Source organism: Manis javanica, chromosome 5 (genome assembly GCF_040802235.1).
Source record: "Manis javanica isolate MJ-LG chromosome 5, MJ_LKY, whole genome shotgun sequence".
Taxonomy (NCBI): domain Eukaryota; kingdom Metazoa; phylum Chordata; class Mammalia; order Pholidota; family Manidae; genus Manis; species Manis javanica.
In genome coordinates, this window is record NC_133160.1 from 143,085,173 (window position 1) to 143,113,158 (window position 27,986).

General features: G+C 43.3%; 1 protein-coding gene across 12 annotated transcripts in view; it reads right to left on the reverse strand.

The window, feature by feature from the left end:
• The window catches only part of TBC1D1 (TBC1 domain family member 1), a 213,526-nt gene that overhangs the window by 23,637 nt on the left and 161,903 nt on the right, over positions 1 to 27,986 (reverse strand). For all 12 annotated transcript variants that reach the window (XM_037002624.2, XM_037002631.2, XM_037002625.2 and 9 more), the window contains 4 exons: positions 23,914 to 24,075; positions 18,117 to 18,275; positions 4,602 to 4,846; positions 2,432 to 2,591 (listed from right to left, as the gene is read on the reverse strand). In XM_037002624.2, coding sequence (XP_036858519.2) covers positions 2,432 to 2,591; positions 4,602 to 4,846; positions 18,117 to 18,275; positions 23,914 to 24,075 — 726 coding nt within the window. The remainder of the gene's footprint in view (positions 1 to 2,431; positions 2,592 to 4,601; positions 4,847 to 18,116; positions 18,276 to 23,913; positions 24,076 to 27,986) is intronic.

Below are 27,986 nucleotides of genomic sequence, written 5' to 3' on the forward strand. Positions count from 1 at the left end.
CAATCCTTTGTGTGGGAATTGTGAACAGTGGACAAAGGTCCATTTGTTTTTAGGGTTTATCCAGGCCTAAAGACTTATAATGAAATGGGCTTCAGGCCAAAAGACTACCGTGCATGAATGGCTGGCTTTGGGATTTAAAACTAAACTATCCACCATCATGGTAAACAACATAGTTCAAGTCATTGACACTATATACAGAAATGGCTTTTTAAAAAAAAGTCTTTTCTATGGAACCTACTCATAAAATAGGTTTGTTTTTAAGTACGGATAGATGGGATAGATTGTGCAAAAACCCAGCCATTTTTGCAAAATGACATCACAACACAGGGCTGTCTTGAGTTCCCATTTCCTGCCTAGAATCTGAGGAACCCTGAGCCCTTAGCCAGCTGGACACAAATGCACTTAGTACAGCAGGGCTCTGTGGGGCCCAGGAATTATATAGACACTGGCATCTTTATGAATAATGTATAAGAAACTCTAAGACCCACCACTGACTACATAATATAGGGGAAAATATCCTGCTTATACTGGCTATAGCTTTTAATTTATGAAGTCGTTAGAAGGAGCTTTAGAGTTCCAAATATCCTGCAACAGAAGGGCTGTCACGTCCAAAACAGAGTTTGTTGGTTTATTTCTTGTTAAAGACTCTTGCCCACTTATGAAGCCTAAAGAAAGATATCTCTCCTAGAGTTTTATGGCCTGAGACCCCAAAATTGCTGCAGGCAGCAGATCACGGCTGGGCGAGGTGACACTCAGTGCTGACCTCTCAGCCCCTCCTGCCCAGCCCCCCTGGTAGAATTTTTTTTTCACAAACAGTATAATTCGATATTTGAGTTGTTTTCAAAAGACAGGGAACACTTCCTCCTTCCCCTCTCATGATCATCGTCACCCCTTCTCCATTACCCTGTGGAAAATAAAAGAGCAGGAGAACATGGAAGTAAGGAGGGCTAATGGTTTTCTTTTCATTTCCACAGTAATAAGAGTAAAAACAGTAATATTTGGTAAGAAGGACTGAAGTCTACAGCTGGAGATCTCAGACTTTCTGTGACTCTTGTGTTAGTAAACTAAGTGGACAAATTTGAGGCTTTTAGGTTATCTTTTTTTAAAACTATATATAAAACCTTTATGAAATCTCACTAATGATTTGTTTAACCAGAAGAGAGTTTTTAGTATCTATTTTTTCAATGATTGGTTATGAAAATCAATTTGGGGAGGTAGTTACACAAAATGGGAGGTCGTTACTATTTTAAGAATGTGGATTCTTCTAGTAAAGCTACATGGGAAATTCTTTAAATGTTCTTGTGGGTAGAAGTAATAGTAAACATCTAATACTCTGTAGAGAAGAGGAGGAAAGAAGACAGATAATGCTACCCACCAATCCTAAAGAGCAAATTTTAGGATTTCTTGATTTTGGCTATTACAATCTGTCTTCCCAAAATATGCCTAAAATATAGTACTTACTCAATGTTTTTAAAATCCCTTTAATTCCAATTTCCTCTAATTCTAAAAACAAATCTAAAAAAAATACAAGATTACAGGCTCTAAAGCTATCAGGCAACTGGACATAAATGACACTTAAAAACACAATTTTTTAATCATCTCCTCCTCCACAGTAAGAAAAGAGAAAGAACCAGAATTATCAAAATGATTATTTCCTTTTGAAGCTGGGAAAACACACATGAATTGTACAAGAACTGACAGCGCTCAGCGTTTCACTCAGCTCCTGCACACAGGAGGACGGCTCATCCCTGCCATCTCAGGGCAGTGTGACTCGGCCCATGAACACCTATTTAACACTGACAGAGGCAACCTTCTTGAAAGGTTAAAAATATGAGAAATGTGAACAACCTTCAGTCACAGTGGGGCACAGACGTGGGGGTGGCTGTGGCACTGGGAAGGTGGGGCGGGGGCATGTGAGGATGGAACAGGGACTCATCGACAGTGGTGTCTCCAGAAGGAGCTGGCAGAGAAATGAAGAGCAAGGGCAGGGAAGACGCAGAAGGGCATCTAGAAAGAATAGCAGCCCGCGTGTCATCAGTCAGAGCCATCAGTGAGCAGAGCTCCAGTCCAGAGAGGCTGAGGAAGACGGTTTGTGAGAGATATCCATCTGGAACACATGCCTGGGGCTCCCAGGCCTAGTCTGCAGGATGCCTGCTCTAGGGACAGCCTGGTGGGGAAAGCATCAGGTCTAAATCCCACATGGTGAAGACACCTAGGGAAGCCCAGTGATTATCAGAACTTTAGTAGGTCCTGAATTCTTAAGACCTAATGCTGACTAAACTTAGAACAGCAAATAATACCCTGTTCTCACAGAATATAAAACTGTAGACATAAGAAGACTCACCATGGAGCGACAATAAATAGCAACAATAAATGTTTCTCATCTACCAGGAGAAGGCTGGTCCTGGCAAACAGGCTTAGGCACACTTACCAAAGACTCTGGCTACAAATCCCAGTGGGAACTGTGAGGCAAACACAGTGAGAAACCAGGGGGCAGCGTAGAGGCTGGGGCCGATCTCGTGCTCCTCAAGGTGATTGTAGAGGTCTCTGTGGTAATCGTGGAGAAGCCTGGAGAGCTGGTACATCTGGACCTGAGGGACACATGCACACAGGGGTCAGAATTAGTTACCTGCCACATGTATTCAGTTACCTACGCCACTCACCGTGTGTGGGAGAAGAATTGTTAGATTGCGATACCCACTGATCTCAACGGCTCATTTATCCAACCAGCGCTTACTGGGTACCCAGGACAGGTGGGGCACTGGCGAGTCATAGCCCAGAACACTAACTTTGGGCCTTGTCCTACCACTTCCTTTCTTTTTTACTGTTCCTTGGCTAAGAGAATATAAACATCTGTCTTGTGAAAATATTTCATAAGTTCTATTACAAATACACATTCCTAGCAAAACACAAACTCAGGGGAATCAGAACTAAAAAGCCAGCCTCTCTGCTAAGAGTGAAGTGAGGGGATGTGATGATTCTTAGAACAATTCTATTGTACCTGTTCACTTAGTGAATTCTCTCTGGATCCCCTGAAATACTCAAAAGGCAGGACAAGTGTGATTTCCTAAGATTTATAACATATCAAATATACATATCCTGGGTAAGTTAAAATTAGAAGTGTTTATCACAAGATGGGGAAGATAGCTTTTCCAACTACTGCTGAACTTCAGCATAAAGGGTACCCTCTTTAGAGACTGATAGAGGTCTGGCAGGAAGCCCGTGATGGGTCCCAGTGCTCACAGGGAGCATGGATGGGGCCAGCTCATATTTCAGGAGGACCACTGTCTGAGGCCAAATAACCAACCTAGAGAGGGTCAGAACCTTCTGGGAGTCTACAAGGTAGATATGGCCTGCCTGAACTAGGAAAAACTGTTTCCAGGGGTATAGACAACAGAGTCCACCTGAATACCAGCTGTGGCTTTTTCATATCACAAAGAATCTTAATTATTAAGGTCACTAGCCCAAATTGAGTCTTATATTACAATACTTAGTAAATTATATGAAACTCCAAAATTCTGTTCTCTTAGATGGCAGGCACACATTAGAGCTAATGGGGAGAATGTAGGGAGAACCTACCAGGTATGTGTGGAAAATGTGATGTAGGTGAAAATCTTTCAGTGAATGAAATGGCTTCCTTTTTTGAATTTATGTTCTTGTGGTTCACATTGCCCAAGTGGAGGTGAAAGGATTTTTAACCATGCAATGTGATGCTCTGACAGAGTCCTTGATTCTAATGTATCTGTTTTAAGAACGCTTCCTGAAAGCATAGTATCTTGCCTGTAAGTCCACACAGACACCTGCTCCTCCATTTAGGAATATTCCCCAAAGCGGGTCCAGAGTTCTGAAGGTGTCAGCAGCACCTGCACACACCACTGTTTGGCTCTCTTTTGATCTGACCTGCCACTTGATCACTCAACAAACATTGACTGGGCCCTACAGCAGTCCGGACACTGTTCTAGGAGCTAGGGACACAGCTCCAAGGTGGGCAAGACCCCTCCTTTGTCAAGATACAGGCTAAGGAAAGGCAGAAAATAAACAGGCAAATGAATAAGGAAACAAGGTAATTGCAGGCAGTGAATGCGTTATGCAAATGAAATGACAGGACAATGTGACAGAGTCCTGGGATGGGAGTAGGGGGGGTGTTCAGGAAGAACTGGTATCTGAGCTGAGCTCTGGACAATAAGGGTCGGGGTGGGGTGGGGGTCTCTGGCAGAGGAAGTACAAATGAAGTGGAGGTAGGAATTAGATACCCTGAAGATGGTTAGAGAAAGTACAAAAGGGAAGGCCCTGCAGACAGGCCTGGGTTTAAATCCCAACTCTGCCACTTGCCAGCTGTGTGACCCAGTCAAATTGTGTAACTTCTCTGAGCCTTAATTTTCCATCTATAAATTGAGTTGATTAACAGCATCTTGCTGAGGGCTACTGAGGAGATATGTACATATGAAACACTTAGTATAATGCGTAGCACAGAGTGAAGTTCTCAGCAACAACAGCGATTATAATGTTAACTGATGGCAAAGGTTCCATAAACAGACCTGGAAAGGGATCAAACATTTCTGGCATTTGTCTCTACTAAAAACGTAAGGAATGTTCTCTACCTGTAAAATAATCATGTCCGGCCGATACTGTTTCCGCAGTCCCATGTCAAACATCAGAAACTTGAGCATGTGAAATGCCTCTTCCTCACCCATGTGAAGCAGCAAAATGCCTGCTACAAAGCTGAGACCTTGGCAATATCCTACTTCCTGGTCTAGAAGCGAGTAGGCCTTCAAAATGTTGTAAAGGGACAGCTGCCCTGCTCCTAGCTGGGCAGAGAAGTATGGATGCGTTGGAAAGGTTCGCCCTGTGAACACAATACACAATGGTTGAGATTTAGGAAAAAAAAGTCGACTGAACCAGAAATGTGAAGTGCTTCAGGTTAAATCAACAGCTCTTTAGAAGCTGGGTCATGTCATAAATCAGCTCTGTAGACAAGGCCAGCTGACGTTTCTTGAAATGCTGTTTGCAATTAAAAATCAGCCATTGTTCATGTGGGTTTTTGTGGTGCTTCAGGGAAAGAAATTAGAACTATGTATGGTCCCTGCAGGTATCTGGATTTCAATCTAAAACAAAAACTGTCAACCCTCTAAGCGTCTCCCTACTCTCCAGAGGAGCTGACAGCTGTGAAGAATTCTCTACCACCACGCTATCCAAACATCATCTAAATGCGGCCAAGGTCCTCACCTTGCCAGACACTCCCTGAACAGCTTTTCCCAGACTGCCTGTATTTTGCCTGTAAATGCTTCATGCCACATGCATATTTCTGTACTTTTAAACCACAGGCGGTGCTTTAAAAGACTGAGGAACAGCCAGTGTTTTCTTTTACATAAAGCAGTTACCTTCCAGAAAGAGGTTTAAAAAAAAAAAAGCCTCTCAACATCCTGGCTATTTTCACAAAAAGCTGGGGTTCAGATAAGGCTTAAAGACTTCTTTTGTCCGGGAGGCTTTTATGGCGGATGCCTGTCATCCTACCTCAGCCCCTCTCCTTCTGGAATGTGACTGATGGGGAAGTGGGCTTCCAGCGAGCAGAAAAGTGCCTGATTATGAGCAGAAACATCTAGAGCCAAGCCAAAGGCCAAACTTGGACTCAGGTGAGCATTACGACCTGTTCTGGTCACCAGCAAAGGCTGCAAGGGCACTGAGACCACAAGTAATTGTTCACCTAATTATTCAGTCTCAGCAAAGGGAGAAAGATACAGTCACGTGTTCTTCCTCAGCCTTGTGAGAAAGCAGTTAATCCAGACTGGTTTATCTGAATTTAAGAGAACAGCAACAGTCTCATTAGTTTCCTGAGTGCTTATCGTCTGCTCTGCCTCTCTCCCGACAAATGGCCCCAAAACACATCCTGCACATGTCTCCCCACTGTTAGAAAGCAATCAATAGCTCTCCAGGAACAAATTCTACACCATTCGCCTGGAGCTCTGCACACTACCCTCACCCACCCTTCCCAGCCTCATCCTCCACTTCAGGGCTGTTAATCTAGGAACTGTGAGGGGGGCCCCTGGCATCTCTGAACCTCTGGGTCTGTGTGCAGAACTGACAGTGTGCATGTACGTAGAGGGGATGTAGTCATGCCTGTGCACTTTCCAAGTTTAGAACAGCGTAGACAAGGACTGCTAACGTGAGCCATATACACGATTTAAATTTTCTAGCAGTTACATTAAAAAGTAACAGGTGAATATTAATTTTAATAGGACATTGTTTAATCCAACATATATAAAATTGTCATTTGAACATGTAACCAATATATAAATTATTAGGACATTTTACATTTTTTTTTCATACTAAGCTTTTGAAATCCAGTGTATCCTTTATGCTGACAGCACATCTCACTCTGGACCAGCGATATTTCATATGTGGCTATCATTCTGGACAGCATGAGTATAATGGCTTTCCTCATATTCTCAAAGGGCTAGGGCAAAAACAGACAGGAAGCTCTTTACTTCACTGTCCTCACCAGCTTCCAAGCAGAGAGAGCACATCTCACCCCTCATGTTCACACATGTCCCTGCCCCAGCCCGGCATGCACCCCTCCCCCACTTTCTCTGGGTTTCACATAGGGACATGCGGCAGAATGCACAGGAGTCATGTGGCATGGAGGAACACCAGGAAAGGCTTATTTTGAAATTTAATCTGCCAGTGTTAGCATTTCTGCAATTCAGATAACCCTGTCACATTAGATCCTGCCCCTCAAAGAGCTTACACTAATTGGCCCAGCTTGTGGACTAGACTTTTCTCATTTAACCCTCAAAGATTCTGAAGAGGGCATGCCTGCCAATCAGGCCCTCAACAGTTGTCAGATTTGCAGTTACACCAGCACTGTGCTTAGAAGCACCTCATGCTGGATTTAATGTTCTGCTGCTGCCTTCTTGAAACTCTGAATAATTCTTGAAAAAGGAGTTCTGTATTTTCATTTTGCAACAGCCCCTGCAAATTGTGTACCCTGTTTGAGGGAGGTAGCCTCCTGGCTAGCCTCCAGGGGTGGCTACAGCCACCTACCCCACAGCTTTGCTACCAAAGAAGGGTATGTTATGAAAAGGCCAACCTTCCACTGAACTCCTTCAAACACATGAGCTTTATTAGCAAGCTGGTATGAAGAAGGAACCCCACAAGACTTCTCATACTCTGTCCTCAGGCCTCTGACAAGCACCTTCTGGGAAAGGTTCAGGGCACTGTGGCAGTCTGATGGCACAGCCACACACCAACAGTCAGGCCACACTGATGCTCTCTGGAACGTAGGACACTGCCCCAACAGGTGCTGGCCTCAAGTTCTATTCCAGTCGCTGGCGGCAGGGTCCAAACCCTTTCTAACCAACTATAGATTTTAAATGTTATCCAACTGCACCAAGAAAAAATTCTATGTAGCATCTCTTAGGCTGAGAATGAGCACTGGGATGCACATCTCAGTTGCGTTTGAAGCATGTAAGCAGGCACTTCTGCAGGGTGGCTTCCAGCCAAGGTGACTTCAAAAGGCCAACAAGCCCACAAGGTGAGGACTGGGGCCTACCTCACAAGACCACACATCACACTGATAATACTCTATGAAGCGTTTTCAGGCAAGTCCCCACAAAGGGAATAACATTACCTTCATTTTAAGAGAAAAGCAATGCATTAGCCCTTTGGCAAACTCACCTAGCTACCAAATGGCAAACACAGGATCTGAATGAACCTCAGTCCTGTACTCTAGGGACTGAGTTCTCACACTGCAGATATCAAAGAAAAATGTAAAGGGACTAGGAGGAGAGAGCTGTTACTCACTTAGACTGCCCCCAGCTCCCAGCACAAGCTTGTCAGGACAACCCCAGCCCTTCCTCTTTTCTTCACAGGGAGTCCAAGCCCTCCTCCACCCCAGGAAGCCTTCCTGCTGGCAGGCGCTGGCTCCTCCAACATGGCTAGCACTCTGTTCTACTTCTCATGCAGCACATCCCATCAAACGCTGTACCAGGCACCTTTTCCTGAGATTTCCGGTGATCTATCCATCACCACATCTTACTATGTGACAGTGGGCACTGGGTTCACTCCTCAGCACCCCCATTTTTCACCTGTAAGTGAAATGCGATTACACTTCCTAGAGGTTACTGTGAGGATCAAATGTAAGAAGGAGTCTATGCCTGGTACGATGCCTTACACACAGCTGGTGTTCAATAACAGCCCTGGGTAGAACACTCCGAATGACCACCAAGCCTGCTGAGAAACAGGGTTACCCATGTAAAAGGCATTTGCAAGAAGCAGCATACAGTGACAGGCCTGCTTCTTGTAGTGAAGACCATGCAGCCGAGATCTGTGCTTTTGGACGTACACACATGAAAACAGTAACAGACTCACCCGCCCTGTACTGAGTGCCCCCTCATGACAGCAACCGTACCACAGAATGAAAAGACCAGTGCTTTTTTTGCCCTTAAGGAACTCACAGGCTGGTGGGGAAAGAGAAATCCAGAGAATTGGAATATTTATTGACTGCAGGCCTTGCTTGGGGGCTGGGAACAAAAGAGACACAGCCCTGCTTTCAGGGGCTTTTGCACAAGTGGGAAAGACAATTTCAAACAACTGATGGTACCAGTGGCTCTTTTCCGCCACGTGGTGGCAACAAGCATTACAGAGGTGAGGTGCAGGGCTGGAAGGCAGGCCCAGAAGTATGGTGCGTGGTGATAACCACGAGGCCTGGCCTGTGCAGAGGGCAGGAATTAGGGAAGGCTGTTTGGAGGAAGTAACTCCTCAGCTGAACCAAGTAGGCAAAGTATGCATGAACAAGGCAGGCCAGGGGAAAAGCATGCCCAGCAGCAGGGACCACAGGGGCAGGGCACAGACTGCTAACAGGCAGGGCTGGCTCTCAGGAAAGGACAGAAAAGTTAAGTAGGGCCTCTAAGCAAAGGGTTTTTGATACCAGGCCTCTGAGTCATGGGTATGGAGCCAGCACGGGTGATAAGGGGTCAGAGACATTAGATTCCTATCTAAAGAAAACCCAGGAGGCAGCCTGCAAGACGACTCACGGTGGGCGGAGACCAGGGCAGGTGAGGACAGGAGGATGTGAGTTGGGCCATAGGTTAGGAAGCTGTCACAGGAGCCCAGATACTTAACTGGGAAAGCAATGGTGGGGCAGGAAAGAGGCAGGATTCTGGATTTACTCCAGAAACAACCTTAGACTGAACAGAGAGAAGGGGCTGCAGATTGACTTTGCAGTTCCTAGCATGGAAAACTAGGTGATTGATCAAAAACAGGAATTAGCAAGAAGAACAGATAATTGTGGGTGGAGAAGTGGTGAATTTATATTTAGATCCATAAGTTTTGGCAATTTCATAAATGTGATGAAATCATCATAGTTCTGTTATCTCTCTTGATAGAACAAAACCCTTCATGATTCAGAACTTAGAAAGGTAACAGTGCGTTTTGTATATTCCATACCTCCCAGAAAGACTGAGGGCAGCTGTCCATAATCACATTTAGTTTTAGAGCAAAATGTATTTCTTAAAAACCACCCTAAGGAGAACAGCGAAGTCTATAAATAGCCTCATGGCATTTCAAGTCAAAGCTTACCTCCAAAACAGTTTAGGCCTCATTGTGTTTTGGCCAAAAACGAGGTGTAGAAAACTTCTGGTTTCTGATAGCCTTGGAGTTTTGGAATTGCAGACAAAGGACTAGGGACCTGTATTAATTTCTATTATAATGTACACATTAGGTAAAAGAATAAATCACAGAATATTTTTAAGGAAAATAACATTTTCTACTTTCAATGCATAGCTTGAATTAGCTTAGCAACTTGTTTCTCGAGGTCTCACATTTATGAAAGTAAAATCAGGGTGATTACCTGTACAGAAGGATTCATGAAGTAAGCGAAAAGCTGAGGGGCATTTGTGAGGAACATTAGGTTTTATTTTATGTACAGGTTTCATGGGCCCTCAGACACTTAATAAGAAGTACAGAGAAGATAATATGGGTTCAGGTGGGGTGCACGTCCTGGGCCAGGACTGAACTTGATTCTGTCAGGCTCTTATTTCACCCACACAACTGAACAGTAGGCATTTTGCTCCTCATTTTTAATAGCTGAGAAAAATAGCAGTGTTTTTAGAACTTAGCTAAATACCTTCTGTAAACCATGGCCTCTGAGTTCTGGTGAATACCCGATCTTCCTACCTGGATTTGTCCTCAAGGCAGCACAGTCAAATGAGAAGGGCACAGCCCATGATTCTGGCTTCTTCTACTTTACAAAAAGCAGAATGCACACTTTGTGGAGTTGGCAGTGCATGTACAATGCCTGGCACAAATGTGTGGAATTAATGATGTTCAAGCATAGGCAATAGTCTTCAGGTAAACATATAAAAATCATAGAAAAACCTAGCTTCTAACCAACACAGGAAAAAAATAAAAGGCACGTATACAACAGAGCTGTGGCAAAAATGCAAAACATTTTCTATTTCAAGGTAGAGGAACAAGCAGAACCACTGCTCGACTGACTGTAATGTTCCACCTGCATCTGATGGCTCACTTTCCAACAGAATTCCAGAGACAAGGGGAAATTTTGCCCCAGCAACCGATTTTCATGAAATACTGAATTCACAAAGTTGTGGAACTGAGCACTCATGAATTCCAAATAATGACAGTAAACACCATCACAATGCAGATTCACCAAAACATCTGTGAACCCCAAGCTTCCAGATCTCCAGTTATTACCCAAACCAGGCAAGTCTTCCATGTTGCAGTCTCAGAGACTGTCACTGATCTTCTTTACAGGAGAAACTTGTCTGCACAAACCTGCTCAAGTTAAAACAAAGGTTCCCATGTGTTCAGTGAAACTCCCAAATGCACTTTCCCGTCCCACAGTCTGGGACTCAGTATGGCAAGGCAGGCCTGTACCCACCCCTGGGTTAGGGAACAATCACATGTCTCTGGCCTTCAGCTCCCGACTAACAGAAGAAAAATTACTCCCCATCTGATTGGTAATGCAGTCCAGATTTTACACTAAACTCTATTTGGAGAAGACACTATCTTCCTCCATGACATTTTTTTAGGTCATGGTTCTCAACGTATGGTTGATCTAAAGACCTCGTGGGGGTCTCTGAAACCCTTTTAAGGGTCCATGAGGTCCTCCCTCCCTTTTCCAACTATAAAGTCAGCTTTTTTCTTCATATATTTCAAATAACACAATCACAATCTATGGAAAGTCAGCTTTTTTTCATATATTTCAAATAACACAATCACAACAGATTGAATGTAGAAGCAAATAAGAGAATCCAGCTGATTCTATTAAGCCAGACATTAAAGAGATTTGTAAAAATTTAAAACGATGCCACTCTCCTCACTAAATGTTTATTTTGGAAAATACATTTTTCATAATATGTTCATATGTATGAGTTCATTATAGTTATTTTTTTTAAGTTTTATATTACATTATTTAATAACCAATACTAAAATATATATACATAATATTTTTAAATCTCAGTTTTAATTTCTAATACAGTAAATATTAATAGAATTATCCATCTAAATGAAGCTCTGAGTTTTGGGGCTCAATAATTTTTAGGAGTGAAAGGAACCCTGAGATCAAACGTTTGGGAACGACTGTCCTAGGTTAACACCACAATGTATCCACACTCCTACATACACACCAAGTAAAGGGAGGAGGCAGGCCTCATGGGCAGAAAATGGGCCAGCCAGATTAAAAATGCTCTGGGACAATCCATATTCATATACTCCAGTGTTGAGTACTTCAGCCCCCCGGCCTCAATTAAGAAGCTAGCACTGGGGAGGAAGAAAGCCCATTTGGTAAGACAAGCATGTGCACATGGACCCCCAGCACGTGACTGGGGTCTTGAGCAGTGTACACATAGGAATGTGTTTAGCCCCTTACACCTCAGTGCTCTCTCAAAGCCCGTTAACTATGAGCAAAATGCTGTTTACTATTTGCTACGTTTGTTCTAAGCCTAAAAAAGATCCTAGAATGAGTCTGACTCAACAAGACAGGGTGTAGAAGGCCGCACTCCTCACCCCAGGACATGCACAAGACTCCAGCTTAGGAAAACCATCTCACTTCTGCCAACCTAGAGAGAAACCAGATAAAAACTGTGAAACCCTTCCTATGAATGCATTAGGCCCTGTGACCTGCCTCTCTGAACTCCATTTAACTGCTTCCTCAAGTAGAGAAATGCAGCCCCTTTAAATTTCTCCCTAAGCAGTCTCCCTTCATATACAAAATGCAAATGAGTCTGTTAAGTGGAGAGAATCAAATATGAACACAAAGAAACCCCTTATTTATATTAAAAAGACTTGTAATGAGTTTGTGTTTTATATGTTTTAAGTGGAGAAACATGCTAGGAAGACCTATCCACAATTCAGAAATATTTCTAAATGACCTATAACTTCATTTCCTGTAGTGCTCGACCACCTAAGCATTCCTAAGGAACTCCACTTATCTGGGGCGTTGTTCCTTCTCTATCACTGAGGGTCAAGAAGAGCTGTGTTCAGCAGTTTTCAAACACTAGTCACATCAGAATCACCCTGGGGCTTGTGAACATGCACATCCTTGGTCCTCAGCCAGAAATTCTTCCACAGCAGCAGGTCAGGGACGGTGGCCTTAGGAATATGTGTTTTCCATAAGGTCCTCCAGGGATCCTGCAGGTGAGCCCTGTGTGGTACTGTGAGCACACCACAGATCTTCCGAGTGGCCTGCCTTACTCTCTTCAGAGCCCAGCTGACTTGATCTCGGGCAAGACCTCTGATCTCCTCAGCTTTGTTTACTGGCCGCAGCTGCTGCAGGCCGGAGGTCTCTTGAGGCCCCCACAGGGCCACCCGCAAGGCTTTTAAGTCTATGGTGGCTTTGAACAGTTGGCTAGCAAGTTTCTTTTGCTTCTTTCATGAGGAGCATGGAGAATTTTGCAGCTTTAGGGAGTGGCATTGGCAAACCAGCAATCTGACCTTGACCTTCTGACTCTCTGGATCTTGGTTTCCCCATTTGCAGAAGGAAGATAACCCTACATCTGAATGGCCTCCAAGGCTTCTTTCCAGATGAGAACTGGGATCCTAAGATCTTCCCAGATTGCTGCACTTAGCTCTGAGCAGAACTTGAGATAAGAGATGGAAGAAAAAAACACACTTTGTATGATTCCTCACAATTTTACTGAAATAACTTGGTCACCAGGTCCTGACTGTCTTCCCCAGAGTAAGTGTCCTTCCTGGGGTATGTGGAATGCACCAGGTGCTCAAGCATCTGTGGAATCCCTGAGTGGCTTGGCGCAGGAGGCAGATCAAGAAAAGAGGGCTCTTCTGTGTGCAGATTATTTTTAGTTAACACCGGGTTGAGCCTAGGGACTGTTGGGTATGGCTCCTACTGTCTCTGCGTGCATTTCTGCTAGATTATGAGATCAGTGACATCAAGTTGGTAGCTTAAAATAAGCCAAGGTTTTACACCACGGAAATCTGTAAATGCTCTCATCAGGACTTCTTTTGAGGGTTTGGGGGAGCTGGCTGTTAACATTTGCCAAGACACTATTAACTGCCTAAAGGATGTTGGGAGATTTCAGACCTTTATGAAAAGAAATGAAGTCCACCCATTTTACTCCTTCATCACCCACATTTAGTTTGATCACTTTGAGGTTAAATAGCATGCTTAGAATGTTCAAATAAATATGCTATCATGATGTGGTCTTGATAACATCAGAGGCAACAGTAACCACTTTGGAATAATGCATGTATCTGTAGGCATAAGAATTTATTAGACTCTTGAGCTGTGATTGTTCATGTGACCTCCATAAAGCCAAGTCCCCAACTCGACAAACAGGTGTGTTACGTAACAAGACTGCTATACAAACAAATGCTAGATACTTCTCTGACTTCAGCCAAAGATGAAACAGAAAGTAGTGCCCTGCCATCAGCACCAATCTGCTGGTAATGAGCAGCCCCACCTATCACCCAAAGGACACAGCACTCAGCCCTTTGCGGCCAGGCCAAGTGAGGCAAACTTCCAAGCAGGGAAAGAGAAAGGAAAATACTCTCCTCTGCTCTTCTACATTCAGTTGTTTAAATACTTTCAGCAGATCCTTCATTTTGGAAGCTTTTCTCCTTATCTTTGATGGATTTTTTAAAAGGAGAAAATTCTCTTTTATGACATTTAGATTATAGCTTCTTTTCTTCCAGATACCAGGTAGACTTCATATCTTTGGTTAAGGTATGTTAAGTGGAAGCAAAGTCAATACCACAACTCCCATGCTGAGGTCCTGACCCAAATACATCTTTGGATAAATGCTTTGCCTCTCACTGAAGCATGGGCGTGCGTGCCTAAACCCGTTTAGGTATCATTAATAGAGGCTCCTTAGGAGCCCATCAACAAATGCTACTTCTGGTCACCAAGAGTCATCAGACCTCTGCAGGGCACATAAACCATGCCACCACTTTATTCACCTATAAATACAGATTAATGAAAAAGTAAGTAATTGATATAGGGGAGGATTAGGAGCAGTTCCTGTCTTTGCTCTCTGACTTAATGGTGTTCCTGTATTTTGGCACCTGTTCAAGTGTTAGTCTGGCTAAATCCCTCCTACTTTGGGAGAGGCTGGAGAGCTTTACCAGGTGGAAGCACTGATAGCTGGAAGGTGTCCAGGCTGGCATGTCAGGAAGAGGAGCAACTGAAGTGCTTGAAGATAGAGGGATAAAGGGGAACCAGAAGGGGGTCTCCAGCTAGTCACTCAGTGTCATGGCAGCCTTTAGTGTGGCCCTGACTAGATGCTTGGCAGTCCAGATTGTCCACCAGGACAGAGAGTCAGAAAAGAGAGGAGAGAATCTGTGATTACCTGAGGGCTGCACAAATGGATGTAGCTGAGACCAGGCTTACAAGGTGGGGCAGGTTCCTCAGCTAAGGCCTTGAGAATGATTTGCTAAGTATCCTCTGCTAAACCCCAGGAAAAGTTGTTTTCTCCTGGCTGGGTGTGGTCAGCCAGGAGAAGGGGAAAGCTGTGTGGTTATGGAGCGGGCAGAGCCAAGGGAGAGAGAAGCTATGTGGTGTTCTTGAAAGAAGGGACATGATACAGAGACTGAGAAGACCTAGAACTTTCTGCCACTGAGCAGCTTATTACCTGGGCAAGGCATACAACCTCTCTGGGTCTCATTTATCACTTCTAAACTGGAAATAATGTGTGCCCAATTTCATACAGGGTCGTGTGAAATTGAAATTCAACAGAGCTATAGAATATGTCTCAAATTATATAACACTGCTCAACTACAAAGTCTAATTTCATATTCTTTGGAGGAAAAAACCTTGCAAAAAAGCTGATTACACCAGCAGCTAATTTCAGAAAGTAAAAACAAGAGGCAGGAAAACAAGAATCCATGAAAACCCACACTATGTCCAACCAAAGAGATTTCTGTTCACGTGGCCAGGATATGGATGTCACTTTGTAAGAAAAACTGAAATGCTGATTGTTTTTGCTCAGCACTGCACACCTTTACGGGGCTCTGAGTCAGCCTGAGTGCAGACTGAATAGAAGTGTAGACTAAACAAATGACTTGGCAAATGCCCTCTCTTGGTGGGACGTGAGGGGGAAGCAATGGACAAAGTTTGAAGGATCCTCCAAGAAAGGCCTCCCTGAACCTGAGAGAGCAGAGCCTGGCCAGCAGGGCACCCTGGGTCCAGCACACAGGTTCCCCAGGCCCAGTAGGAAGGGAAGGCTGGCCCTGGATAAACCCTAGAGAGATGCAGAGAAGTTACCCAGGAAATATACTGTGGGAAACACAGTTTTTAATCCTTCAAAGGTTTTTCGAAAGGCATCCAAAACAGAGGCCAGGCCAGGCCAGGCAAGGGAAAGAAACGGAGACAGGGGCCAGTGCTGACAGGGAGGGGTGGCTGCAGCTGGCCTTTGGGGATGCCAAAGGTGAGGGTGGAGGTGATGTGAGGGCAGCTCGGCCCTGCCCGTGAACAAGAAAAGGCCAACTGTTGGCCATGCAAGCCAAATGCCAGTTGACAGCAGTGGGCTCTGGGCAGGGGAGGCTGCCCGAGGGGTCCACAGCAAACAGCCCATCTCTCCAGGCCTGTGTGCCCATGGGCGTTTGTCTCCCTCGGCACCATAGTAATTATATCTGAGCAGCAGAAGGAAGAGGGTCAACCTGCTCGGGGAAGAATGAGGGGAATACTGAAGAGAAACTAAGAAAAACTAAGGAAATATGTCCCCTTCTCCTAAAGAGCAGAGAAACCGTCTGTGTTCACTGCCTCTCAACAGCCCACCCTATTTTTTCATTTCATTTCATGTGATACGAACATAATATCATTTTTTTTCTGTTACTCACCACATTAGCAAACACAGCTACTGCCAATTCACAAAACTGCTTCCTTTGGGGTCACTGGGCCAAATGGGCTCCAGCCCATGCCTTACACTTTGTCCCCATGGTGTAACCATGCCCCATCAGTGTCACCAGTCACCAGCCAGCATTTCCATAGGAACATGTGGGGACTCAAAGGGCCTTGGGGATCGAGAGACCTTGTTGCACAACAGAGCCACAGTGGGTGTACGTCCCACCAGTTACCTGCATGCTTGTGGTCACTGAGGGGACACAGAGCCACTTCCTAGGGCTGTGGTGTGGGTCATGTAAGATTGGGGTGCTAGTGCACTGTCTCATAGTCAACAACTCAGAAGACTTACTATTCTACCCTTGACAGGCCCTGTCCTAGGAGCTGGGGGGACAAACAATGGCAAACAGCCGATCCAGCCCCCAGAGGGTCACCACCTACAGGGGGATAGGCAGTAAAAAAGCGCTGCCATATAACCAAAGACAGTTGGGGAGGGAGGCTATGGGGCACAGGACCTGGTCACTGCTCAGTAAGCACACCAAGCTGTGTTACTTAGAGCAAGACCTCTGCGTTTCAATGGTCTCAACTCTAAACAGGGATAGAACAATACCTCCCTTATCACTGTGATGATTAAAGAACACCATTTAAACAACTTTATACAACATTTGGCCCAAGGTAAAGTGTTAGCTTTAAATAATAATACTCGTAATAATGACTGAATGGGGTGTATAGGGTGGGTGGGGAGTACAGAGTGGGAAAGGAAGGCTTAGCCGAGGCTCTAATCCAGACTGAAGCTGGGAGAAGAGGTGATGGTCAGGGTTAGTTTCTCAGAGAGGACATCTGAGCTTAGAGAAACACCGATGAAATTAACCCTTACGATTCGCTGTGTGGCTAGATGTCAAAGCTTCGGTACTGCCTGATCCAGCTGAGGCCTCATCCTACTGGGAAACCTCCACCCTCCTGGCTGCTGCTCTCAAAGAATCAGGCCACTTGCAGGGCCTGAAGCACAGAAGGAGGTCTGGCGAGCCCCTGGTGGAGCAGCAGCCAGGATGTACCTTCTGAAAGCAGGACTGCATGCTCTAAAAGCAGCAAAGCCCAGCTCCTGCCACACGGGGCCCCCAGGGTTCTCAGGGAGCCCCGTCACCAGCAGAGATGGAAGCTCTAAGGGGATGCACCCTACCTCCACCCAAACCATTGCTACAGACCTGCCTTCTCTGAAGGCTCTTTTATACATCGTAATTACACCCTAATTCCACTTCTTCACTGTGGCAATTGCAAATGTATCCAAGACATTGTTTTCATCTCAGTGTTTTTAATACTGTTCAAGAGACAAGGTGCCACACTGTTTCTAAAATAAAATGGCCCAAGGCACACAAACTGCTTTATACAATTTTTCTAATAAATCCTGTAAGTAGCAAAGACCAGGGAGTGGCTCCTAAAATTAAACCAAACCACGGCGCTGACATTGATGTTGTCCGGGATGTTCCTTTGGTTTACTATACGGCCTCCTCTCAATATTGGGATTATGGACTGAACCACGGGCATGACCACAGCCTTCATGACTGTCACCTTCCATGATGAGCAGAGTTAACAAGTTGTCCAGGAAAGAGAGAGATTTTTATACACTTGAAGAAGACATTTGTGATCACTCCAGGGCTTTATTAATTGAAAGTCTCACTAGTAAATTTTGATTGCTAAACCTAAAGGCAGATCTCTAATAACTTGAACAGTCTCTACAGATTTTTTGAGTGAAGCTTGCATTTCACATGCAATCCATTTCATGTCCAGTTGATTACAGACTTACCAAGGTCAATAAGAATTGCATGCTGCTGGGAGGTGAGCTGTTTTAGGAGTTCTTTGTATGGTGTGTCCTTTGGCTGCTGTTTACTGGGAAACTGACGCTTAAGGTGGTACTGCTCTGCTAGGAATTTCCAGATTTCACCCCGGTGATGACGAGGCACACCTTCAAAGGGGAGGGGGGTGGGCAGAAAACAGAGACAGAGGCTTTACACACAGACTTCAACTTAATAAGTTATGTTTAATTCCACTGATCCAGACTCGTTTCATTATGAATGAACAGCATAGGAATGAAAGGAAGGAGGCAAAATTTTGTCCTATTTGTTCCCTTCCTTCCTCCACACTTCCATTCTTCCCCTCTCCTTCCTGCCCCCTCCTGTTTTCCTTTCACCTTTCAAATAAATACTTTGGACTGTGTGAGACTCTGCAAGGGACAAACTGCTGTGTGACACAAGCCCCTATCTGGGTGCCGATTAATAATGTTCTAGGGAAAGACACCTAAGCACATAAAACTACTATGCAAAATGCCTTCTCACAAAAGGGATATAAATAAAATGAAGGGAGTTCGCATGAAGGAGATGGAGGTTTCACAGAATCCTTCATATGTGCCAAGACTTAAGGGGATGGGGTCAGAGGAAGAGAACTGTGTTTCAGTCGCCTCGGGCATACGGTGCATGTGGGCAGGGCACAAGTGTCAGGCTGGAAGGGTTTTACTTTGGTAGCTCAAGGGAACAGGAATGTTTCTGAGCTGGCAAGGGAATAGCCTATACAGGCGGTGCTTTAGGAATATGGATTAGACCTCTTCTTGGAGGGAGGGCTGGCGGCAGGGAGCAAGGGTGGGTGGGGAACTGCCCGCATAAACAGGCAGAGGCACACATTCAATGGAGATCTAAAATAGGAAAAATTATCTAAAGGACTCTACTTAATGTTTTAAATACAATTAATTTGAAAAGTGATTTAAAATGTTATCTAAAACTAAGAAAGATTCTCTTAAAGCCAGTGATGTCACTTAAGGCAAACCTCATTAGAAAAAGTGATGGTTTTGATTCAAAATGTTTTGGCTCATCATTCAGCAGTTGCAAGGCCCAAATGCAGAAAATGGGAGAAAAAAAGACTGCAGAACAAGATATGGAATCTTTCTAATTTCTGACAGGAGTTCTGAGAGGAAAAGGAACCTCTGATTGAGGGATTAATCTTCCTTTCCATTCAGAAAAAAGGTGTGACCACTCTATACTTCCCTGCCACCTGACAGCCTACCCATAAAGAGCATTTTTCCAGTTTCCCATTGGCCACCTTGGACAGAAGTTTCTGCTCTGGCGATATATCAACAGCAGCTAACATCTACGGCAATGTCACCAGTCACCGTCACCGTGCTAAGCACTTTATGTCATCTTCACACTCTGCCGGGGAAAATATGGTGATGACCCTCATGGTAAACATGAGGAAACAAAGGCCAATGACAGTAGATCCTCACCCGAGATCACCCAGCCAGCTACTGGCAGTACAGAGACGGCCATTTCCTCCCAATGTCCTCCCTGTCATGACTGTTAGACAAGCTGCTACTCAGATGGGTACCGCAGAAGAAAAATCCATGTTCCTACCTGACAATTAATAAAATAATCATTTGTGGACCTGGACCGGAGAGTAGTCAATTTCATTTATTACCAGATCCACGGGGAGCTATTTACTAACAAGCACTCAGCCATCTCTTAGAATAGTATACTGAACTGGTTTTTCCCTTGCACATGCACTTGCAAACAAATTCTAAAAAGTTAGCCTATCGGAGAAATACAGGGCCACACTCAACCATGACCACATTCGACACCTCTGACGTTTTTCTCAGCATTGATCTAATGACACTACATAGTAGGTTGAATGGTGACCCCCCCCCCAAAAAAAAATATGTTTACCTCCTAACCCCTGGAATCTGTGAAGGTTAGCTTATTTGGAAAAGGGGAAAGGGGTTTTTATAGACATCATTCAGATCCTGAAATGAGATCATCACCCGGGATTACCTGCATGGGCTCTTTACCCAATGACAAATGTCTGTGCAAGTGACACACTAAGGGAGAGACAAGAGGAGTCTGCAATGTGGCCAGGGAGGCAGAGACCGGAGCAGGCCTAAGTCAGGGAGCACCTACAGCCACAGACACTGGATGAGGCCCAGTGCGGCCCTGCTCACATCCTGACCCCAGACTTCTGGCCTCCAGAAGCGACAGAAAATTCTCCACTGTTTTAGCCATCCACTTGGTGATCATTTGTTATGGTGGCAGGAGGATACTAATACACCCTGATACCTGCCTTTTTTTATTATTCTATTCCTTCTCTCCCAACTATTTCTGCTCAGAGATATATCTTAGGGTGTGTGTGTGTGTGTGTGTGTGTGTGTGTGTGTGCAAATGCATGCACTTAATAATTCAAAATGTATTAGAAGTAATGTGTGTGTGTGTGTGTGTGTGTGTGTGTGTGTGTGTGTGTGTGTGTGTGCAAATGCATGCACTTAATAATTCAAAATGTATTAGAAGTAATGTGGCCTAAAGCTAGCATGTTAAGTGATTTATAGTGGGGCTTTTTACAAAATATTGTTTTCAAACTGGGAAATTTTCCCAAGTTTTGCGATGACCGATTTCCTCTTTACTAAATCATTCCCATTATCTTATCAGACTTTTATTTTTTGGAGAAAAAGAAGAATGGCTGTGTCAGGATCACATATCCCAGTATTTAAGAGACAGCTTAGATTTTGTGATTCAAAAACAAAGCATTGTATAAATCGGAGCCTATATTTTTGCCAAGAATGACCTGGAACACCCTTCTCCATACTGTTTTTGCCCCCACTCCTAATCCAAGAGGGAAACCTGGCAGTAAATCTATCCAGGAGCTGCAGGCAGGGTTCTGGGTGGTCAGGACCCAGACCAAATACATTTTCATTTTTGCTGACTTATAATTTACGCTATTAAAATGAAAAAAAAAAAAACTTCTGAAAATAGAAAAGGTGTAAAGAAGAAAGTGAAAAGCCACCTATAACTACAGTGAACATGCATAATTCACCATCCAAAGTAGGAAGCTTGTGAAAGTAAAGGGGAGGAAAGCTATTATCTTACTGGGATAAGCTGCAAACCAGGGCCATGCCAGTTAAACCAGATGTACGGTCATCCTATCTATTACTCAGGTATCTATAGACACATCACAGATGTTTTTTTCTACATAGACACAGAGATATACCACTGTACATGAGACCACACTGTACTTTTTTAACAACTTATCTTAGACATGTTTTACATAAGTAAATATATACTGTGTCACTTTCAAGAAATATGACATGGGACCATCACATGGCTGGGTTTTTTTGGTTTTGTTTTTTGGCTAAACAATAAACATTCTTCCTACTGCAGTACATTTTTGACTGATTTCTAGAATAGGCTTTTTATCCATGGCAATCCTGGGTTAAAGGTACGCAGAGTATGCACCTGGCCCACCCCGCTCAGGTGGCCTCTTCACAATCCCATTTCTAAAAAGTATACTCCAGCCTCTAGAGTTCTACCTTGCTATCTTTAGGGAAATCATTTAAACCCAAACTAAACTGTGAGTTGTTTAAAAGTCCACAGAATTATTTTTCTGCCTCCCAAACTGACACCCTAATCCTGCTACTCTGACCCAATTTTAACTTGGAAAGTTTATAAATCCCTTTATTTATTTCTGTCACATAGGGTCTTCAGATCATTAAGCGTAGAGGCCTCTTTACCTACACAGGGACTGTCTTCTCTTTCAAGGGCTCAGAAGTGACGTGGCCTCCACCTAAAAAGCCAGAGGCGTGGCTGATTTAATCTCATTTTTGTATTCTGAGCTACAAGATGGGCTGTGGTCATTTGTTTGGAGTCATTAAATCTCGTGTGCTAAAACCAGCTGAATAACCGACAAAAACTCTTTTATAGTTTGAGAGAGAATTCCTGCCACAGAAAGTGATGTGAAAATGTTGGGGGATATATGAGGAAATTCTAAGCAGTCCTAGCTCACCTCAGTATACAAATGATTCCATCATCTATCCCAGAATTTACTACACAGGTTCCAGATGCTTAGAGTATTTCTGTTATAAATGCATAATGAAAAACCACTATATCCAGGAGCCGGGCTTCTGAGAAGCACCTTTGAAACAGCTGTCACAGGCCCACACTATGTACCTTTCACAGCAGCAGAGCCACCTGGAGACCAGCATGTCATCAACAGTGAAAAGGCAAAGAAAAGCCTTGCTCTTTTCTTATCTTTTTTTTTTTTCAAAACACCAATCTGGGACCATTTGGTGTAATGGTGAGCCTCCAGCAACCACTATAGGTGCAAAGAATGAAGAACTGGAAAAGAGCTCTGAGATCCTCTGCTTGGTCCACGCCTCCCATCTTAGCAGCCAGGAGGTGAGAGCCCAAGGTCACGCTAGGAGACGCTGGGCCAGTTAGTTTGGAACTGGAGTCCTCAGTACCTGCCACAGTTCTGGTCTCTGAGAGCAGCACTTAGAACCTAGCAGATGGGTATGTGACCTCCTATGTAACCCTGGGCTTATTACTCAACTGCAGTAAGTCCAAGCTTCCTTCTCCACAGAAAGGGGAAAGTCTTAACTAGCAATAACTGCATATCACAATAAAATTGATGTCAAACTGGGATTAAGGGTAAATAATGCCTAATGGGCTACAATAGGAAGAAACTGCTTTGCTCCCTATATTCTCTTAGAGACAAATAATCCATGTTAGCTTCTCCCATTGAAAAGCTAATAAAGTCAGAAAGCCATCAGATTTATATATATTTGCAGTCCTTCTCCAATTCTTGGTTATTCACTAGACTGACCAGAGCTCAGTAAGATTAGAATTAGACTCAGAAAGCAGCCAATCTTGCCAGCAGACCCTAATACACATTTTAAAAGAAATGGTTGTTTATTTCAACACTAATAACCACTTAAGTTGAGCTCTAAGACAGTGCTGTTCAAACTATCTGTGATGGACCAGTTCTTTCTTTTTTCTTTTAAAATTTTCCAAATCCACAGCAGACTGGTACTTTTATAAGATACAGTAAAATTGAATTCATAGAAAAATGAAATGAGAAAAAAACTGACAAAACACAAATTCACACTTTAAAAATTAGGATGACTCTGTTAAATTGCTGGAAACACTTCTAAATGCTTAGTCTCAAGTTCTATACTTATCTTGGGCCAATAGTAATTTGGACTGGCATGCAATCAACAAGCCACATTAAAAAACAAAAACAAAAACTGCCCACTCTCCAGGGGTCTTCAGTATAACAGACACATGCTCATTTATTCTTCGCAACCACTGCCATCACCCGCATCTTATACATGTCACAAGTGGGGCTCAGAGAGTCTAAGTCATTTACCTAAGATCACACTGCATATTAATAGGCCTGGATCAAAACCAGGGACCACTTGTTTAAAGACTATGCCTGACATTCTAAGCTGTCTCCCGAGAATAAGAGAAGAAGCCTCAGAGAGAAGCCACACAAATAGTTTTCAGTTTACTATTTAACTCAGAGAGCATCATCATATCATTACCCAGTTTGTAGGCAACTAAGCCCTTAGGTTTTTCTCTTTCTTATTCCTGTTTCCTGGACTTCCGGGCATTTCAATTAATTTAATTATAAGAAATCATGAAAAGGTGATGGGCATATCAATTAATCTGTTTCAAGATAGGGTAAAAATGTGATAAACAGCAGACAGATGACCACTAAATTGGACTTAAAAATTTTTTCATTCCATACTTCTCCCCAATCATCAATAAGCTGGATCGACTTCCAATAAAGCTTACCTTGACCAACAGCTGAATGCATTTTTTCCATGTCAAACTTAATTTTTGATCTTCCTGGAGTGCTAAGCATCTTTTCCCATACTGTAGTTACTTCTTTAAGACAAGGAGTGATTTCTTCATAATCCAGCTTTAGGCGTTTGTTCAACAAATCATTTTCGGAGGCTAGGACAGACCATTTACAGGCAGGTTAGTCAACAATATGGGTACATGTCTTCTATTTCACAAGATGGCTGCTTACTCAGCATCACTACTGAGATGTTGAGCAGTTGTAGCCAGCTTAACAGGTCTAAATTTAAGTCACTGGGTTCCGCCTCACCCCATTTTCCTTATCTTAGAAAAAGCTAAACACCTAGGGGGTACTCATGATTTCTCTTACTCCTTCACCCCAGTGGGTCTTTTTGGCCCTACTGCTAAGATATATCCCATACCTGCCAACTCTACGCATCTCCACAGCTACCCTACTAAACCATACACATCTCAAGGGCAGGAGCGATGTGTTACAATGCCAGTGCCTGGCGTAGTTACAGCTCAAATTCTTTTCATCTAAACTAAGGGAGGGTCTCAGGGTAGTTCCTTCTTATTTAGAGTAAAGCTCCTGCAGGCAGCTTCTGCCATTAGTCCTGTTTCTGCTTCCTGGAGCTAAACAGAATAAATCTACCCTTTTCATATGATATCTCCTCAAATATATGAGGGTAACTATTATTTCCCACCAATCTTATCAGCTGAAAGCTGCATTAAGAATTATGCCTAAATTACCAAACTGAGGGCAGGGGGTGGGGATAAAGGAAATTACTAACAATTCTAAAAAGGATTAATTTGACCACTCACTCCTACCTAAAACCACTAAATCCTATGTAGACACAGTGGTAATTCTGTCAGGCCCCAAATCCACTCCAATCACATCTCAGTTCTAGAGTGTGAGTTTATTAGGAGAGCATGCAGGATAAAGCGCTAAGTATAAGCCAGTACACAAACCTCTGCAGAGCTGATAAACTCATCTTCTTTATGATGATAAACAAATACTTCCTCATGTCTTAAGTACTTTATATTTAGTAACATTATAATCTTAATGACACTCTGAGGCACAGAGGATGAGAAGCTCCACCCAGGTCCCAGAGCAGGAGGCAGAGGGGGCCTGGGACCCTCGCCCTTCTGCACTGCCCAGCTTGCTGTTATTCATCATACATTTTTTTTCTTGGACTAGGTATGTATCAGTTATTTGATGGAATCCAGTGGAGCCATTTCGGCCTATGGTTTTCTTTGAATGCAAGAGTTTCAATACAAATTTGATCTCTTTAACAGCCACAGTGCCATTGAGATCTTCTTTTTCTTATTTCAGTTTTGGTAAATGGCATCTTTCAAATTTCACCTAAGTTATTAAGTTTATTGGCATAAAGTCTTAGTCCTACAATACTGGTAAGTTAGAGCACACATCTCAATAAGTCTGCAGCCCTTACAAATACATACACTCTTCCAACCCGCAACCCTCATTTTATTCACTAAGCGTCAGGCTGAACAGGTTCATTATTTTGCCCAGGGCCACAAGAACAGGAAGTACGAGAGGCAGGATTGAAGCCCACAGGCTTAACCACTACACTTCTAAACCCCAGTTCCTATTATTTTTAAAATGGGAATTACAGCTACTTCATGAGTTGCTCTTTCTGAAGATTAAATGAGATGAAACTAAGCTTCTACAAAATGTCTGCTAGCACTCCACAAATTATCGAAAATATTAAGACAAATAATGTAAGGTACAAAATGTTGCTTTACAAACTGTTGATAACATGAAATAAAATATTTTCTTTTTCTGCATTGGAAATGAGCGAATACTAACTCAGTTCATCTGGCTAATGCCACCTGTACTGTAAGACCTTATTCATCTGATGCTCGGATTCTGTACTTAAGTGACTTAATCACCACCTTCAAGCAAAAATGCATCAAAAGATGGCACTGAAAGGGGCTCCGAAGATTCCCTTATCCAGCCTCTCACTTCATGGACCCAGAAACTGAAATTCAAAGCAAGTAAGGGACTTGACCATGGTCAGTCACTATCTGGGGCACAGCTAAGTGACACCAGGCCTAATGCTGTCTCTCTCATCTTTTGTGATTTTTCATATACCATCTTTCTTCTTTTCCTTCTTCCTTTTTCAAGGTCTTACTAAACAATTTTCTACATCTGTGGAGTTCACATTTTTTATGAACTAATAGCCCTGTATTAGGCTGCTTAGAGTCAACTCTAGATTTGAGGAGAGGGGGCTATGAGATAACACAGTAGCTGTCCTTAGAGTTGCACTAACTTGTGGCAAATCGGGTTCAGGCCTAGCCTTGCTGGACGGTGACTGCAAGCAGCCCTGGATATTTCTCTGCGGTGAACTCGCCGAGTGAGCACGTCTGGCTGTACTAAAGAGCCCAGCAAACAATATGAGGAATCTGCTCTGAAATAAACAGTACAGAAATAGCTGGGCGGAAGATTCAGCTGAAAAGGCTTAATCCACGTATTTTGCTTTGGCCCAGGTCATATCCTGCTGTTTCAGTATCCTGACAGCACTGCCGCCTAACTAGAATCAGTGGCCTCCCAAATGCCTCATCAGCCAAGGCAGATTGTGCAACCCTGGGACAAATGTCAAGGCTCCAAAGGGGAGGCCATTAGATACAAGACCAAACTGTTTAAAATATTAAATAAGGCTCTACAAACCCATGTTTGTGAGTTTCTCGGAGTAGGGGAAATCAGGACTACATGAGATCAAACATAACCTTGTACAAGAGTCATCTGAAACACTTAACTATCATTTAATTTGGACTTCGGACTATAAAATTCATGTCTAACTTAGGCCCACTGCAAAGGGTGGGCTGTGGCCACTCGTCCCTGATTCTGCTCCATTAGCAACCGCCTGCACAGATAAATCACTCTTCAACTGCCACCATCTCTTGAAACTTAAACAGTAAAGGCTAAGTAATTAAATCATCCCCAAACTTACAGAGATTTTAGAAAAACTGCACTCAATATGTGCTTTACAGCCAACATGTAGTATTTGTTTAACAAGAGAAAAATCTTTTTAAAGTATCTCCAACTACAATTCAATTACAATTCTAAACTAATGTTATCACACCATTATGCAAATGTAACATCTATAACATTTTAATCTTAAACATGAAATGCTGAATTCTATGAGTCACTTCAACAAGCAATAGTGTGCTGACCAAAAAAATAAAAAAAGGTTGTATTTTGCCCTTCTGTCCTGCATTAGGGTGCTAGAGTCTTCACTTATAACGGGAGAAAATGGCCTTGCCAAGGGGCACAGTGGAGGACTGCTGGCTTGGGAAAGAGGTGATGCATTTTAGTCCCAACAGCACTGAAACATAGCTGTTTAATTTGGGGGGCAATTACAATTCAGCTTCCGATTGTCTACAAGGGGGTAAGACAGATTTAGATGACATGGCTTGCTCTTTCTCAGATCCAGTGCTCTGGAATAGTAATAAATATTTGAATCATATATTCAAAAGCCAGGAAATAGACTTAGCCATAAGAACTACCTCCTCATGTATGTTCCTCTAATTTCCTTCCCAAAGACTATGTAACTCAGTTTGAACCCTTGATCAGTTTCAAGAACCTCTCCCAGTTGCAATTTAATCTTCCTTTAAAAAGCAATTGGGGGAAAAAAATGCAATAGGCTGACTGTCTCTATGGTACATAATACACTCCTGGTTAGTTCTTGTCAAATCTTGCTTCTGTATTTAATGAGAGAGTTATGCCCCTCAATCTACCCCAACAAAAGTTACTTAATATTTTTTGGCAATTCATGATTAGGCTTTTATTGATGATGGTTTTTCTCAGTAATAAAGGCACTGTGGGCACTGATACAATGCCTTCTAAATTACATAAAGCAAGTTTACAGAGCTTTCACCACAAAGGTAAACATATGTTGAACTTTATAGCACTAAGAAAAATTAATTCAAACAGCAAAAATGAACAGACCACACAGGACTGAACACTGCTAGATGAAATGAGGAAGAGGCAGAAAAATGCTGGCAAGGGCTGGTGAACTTAATGCAACACCTGGCAAGGTGTGCCA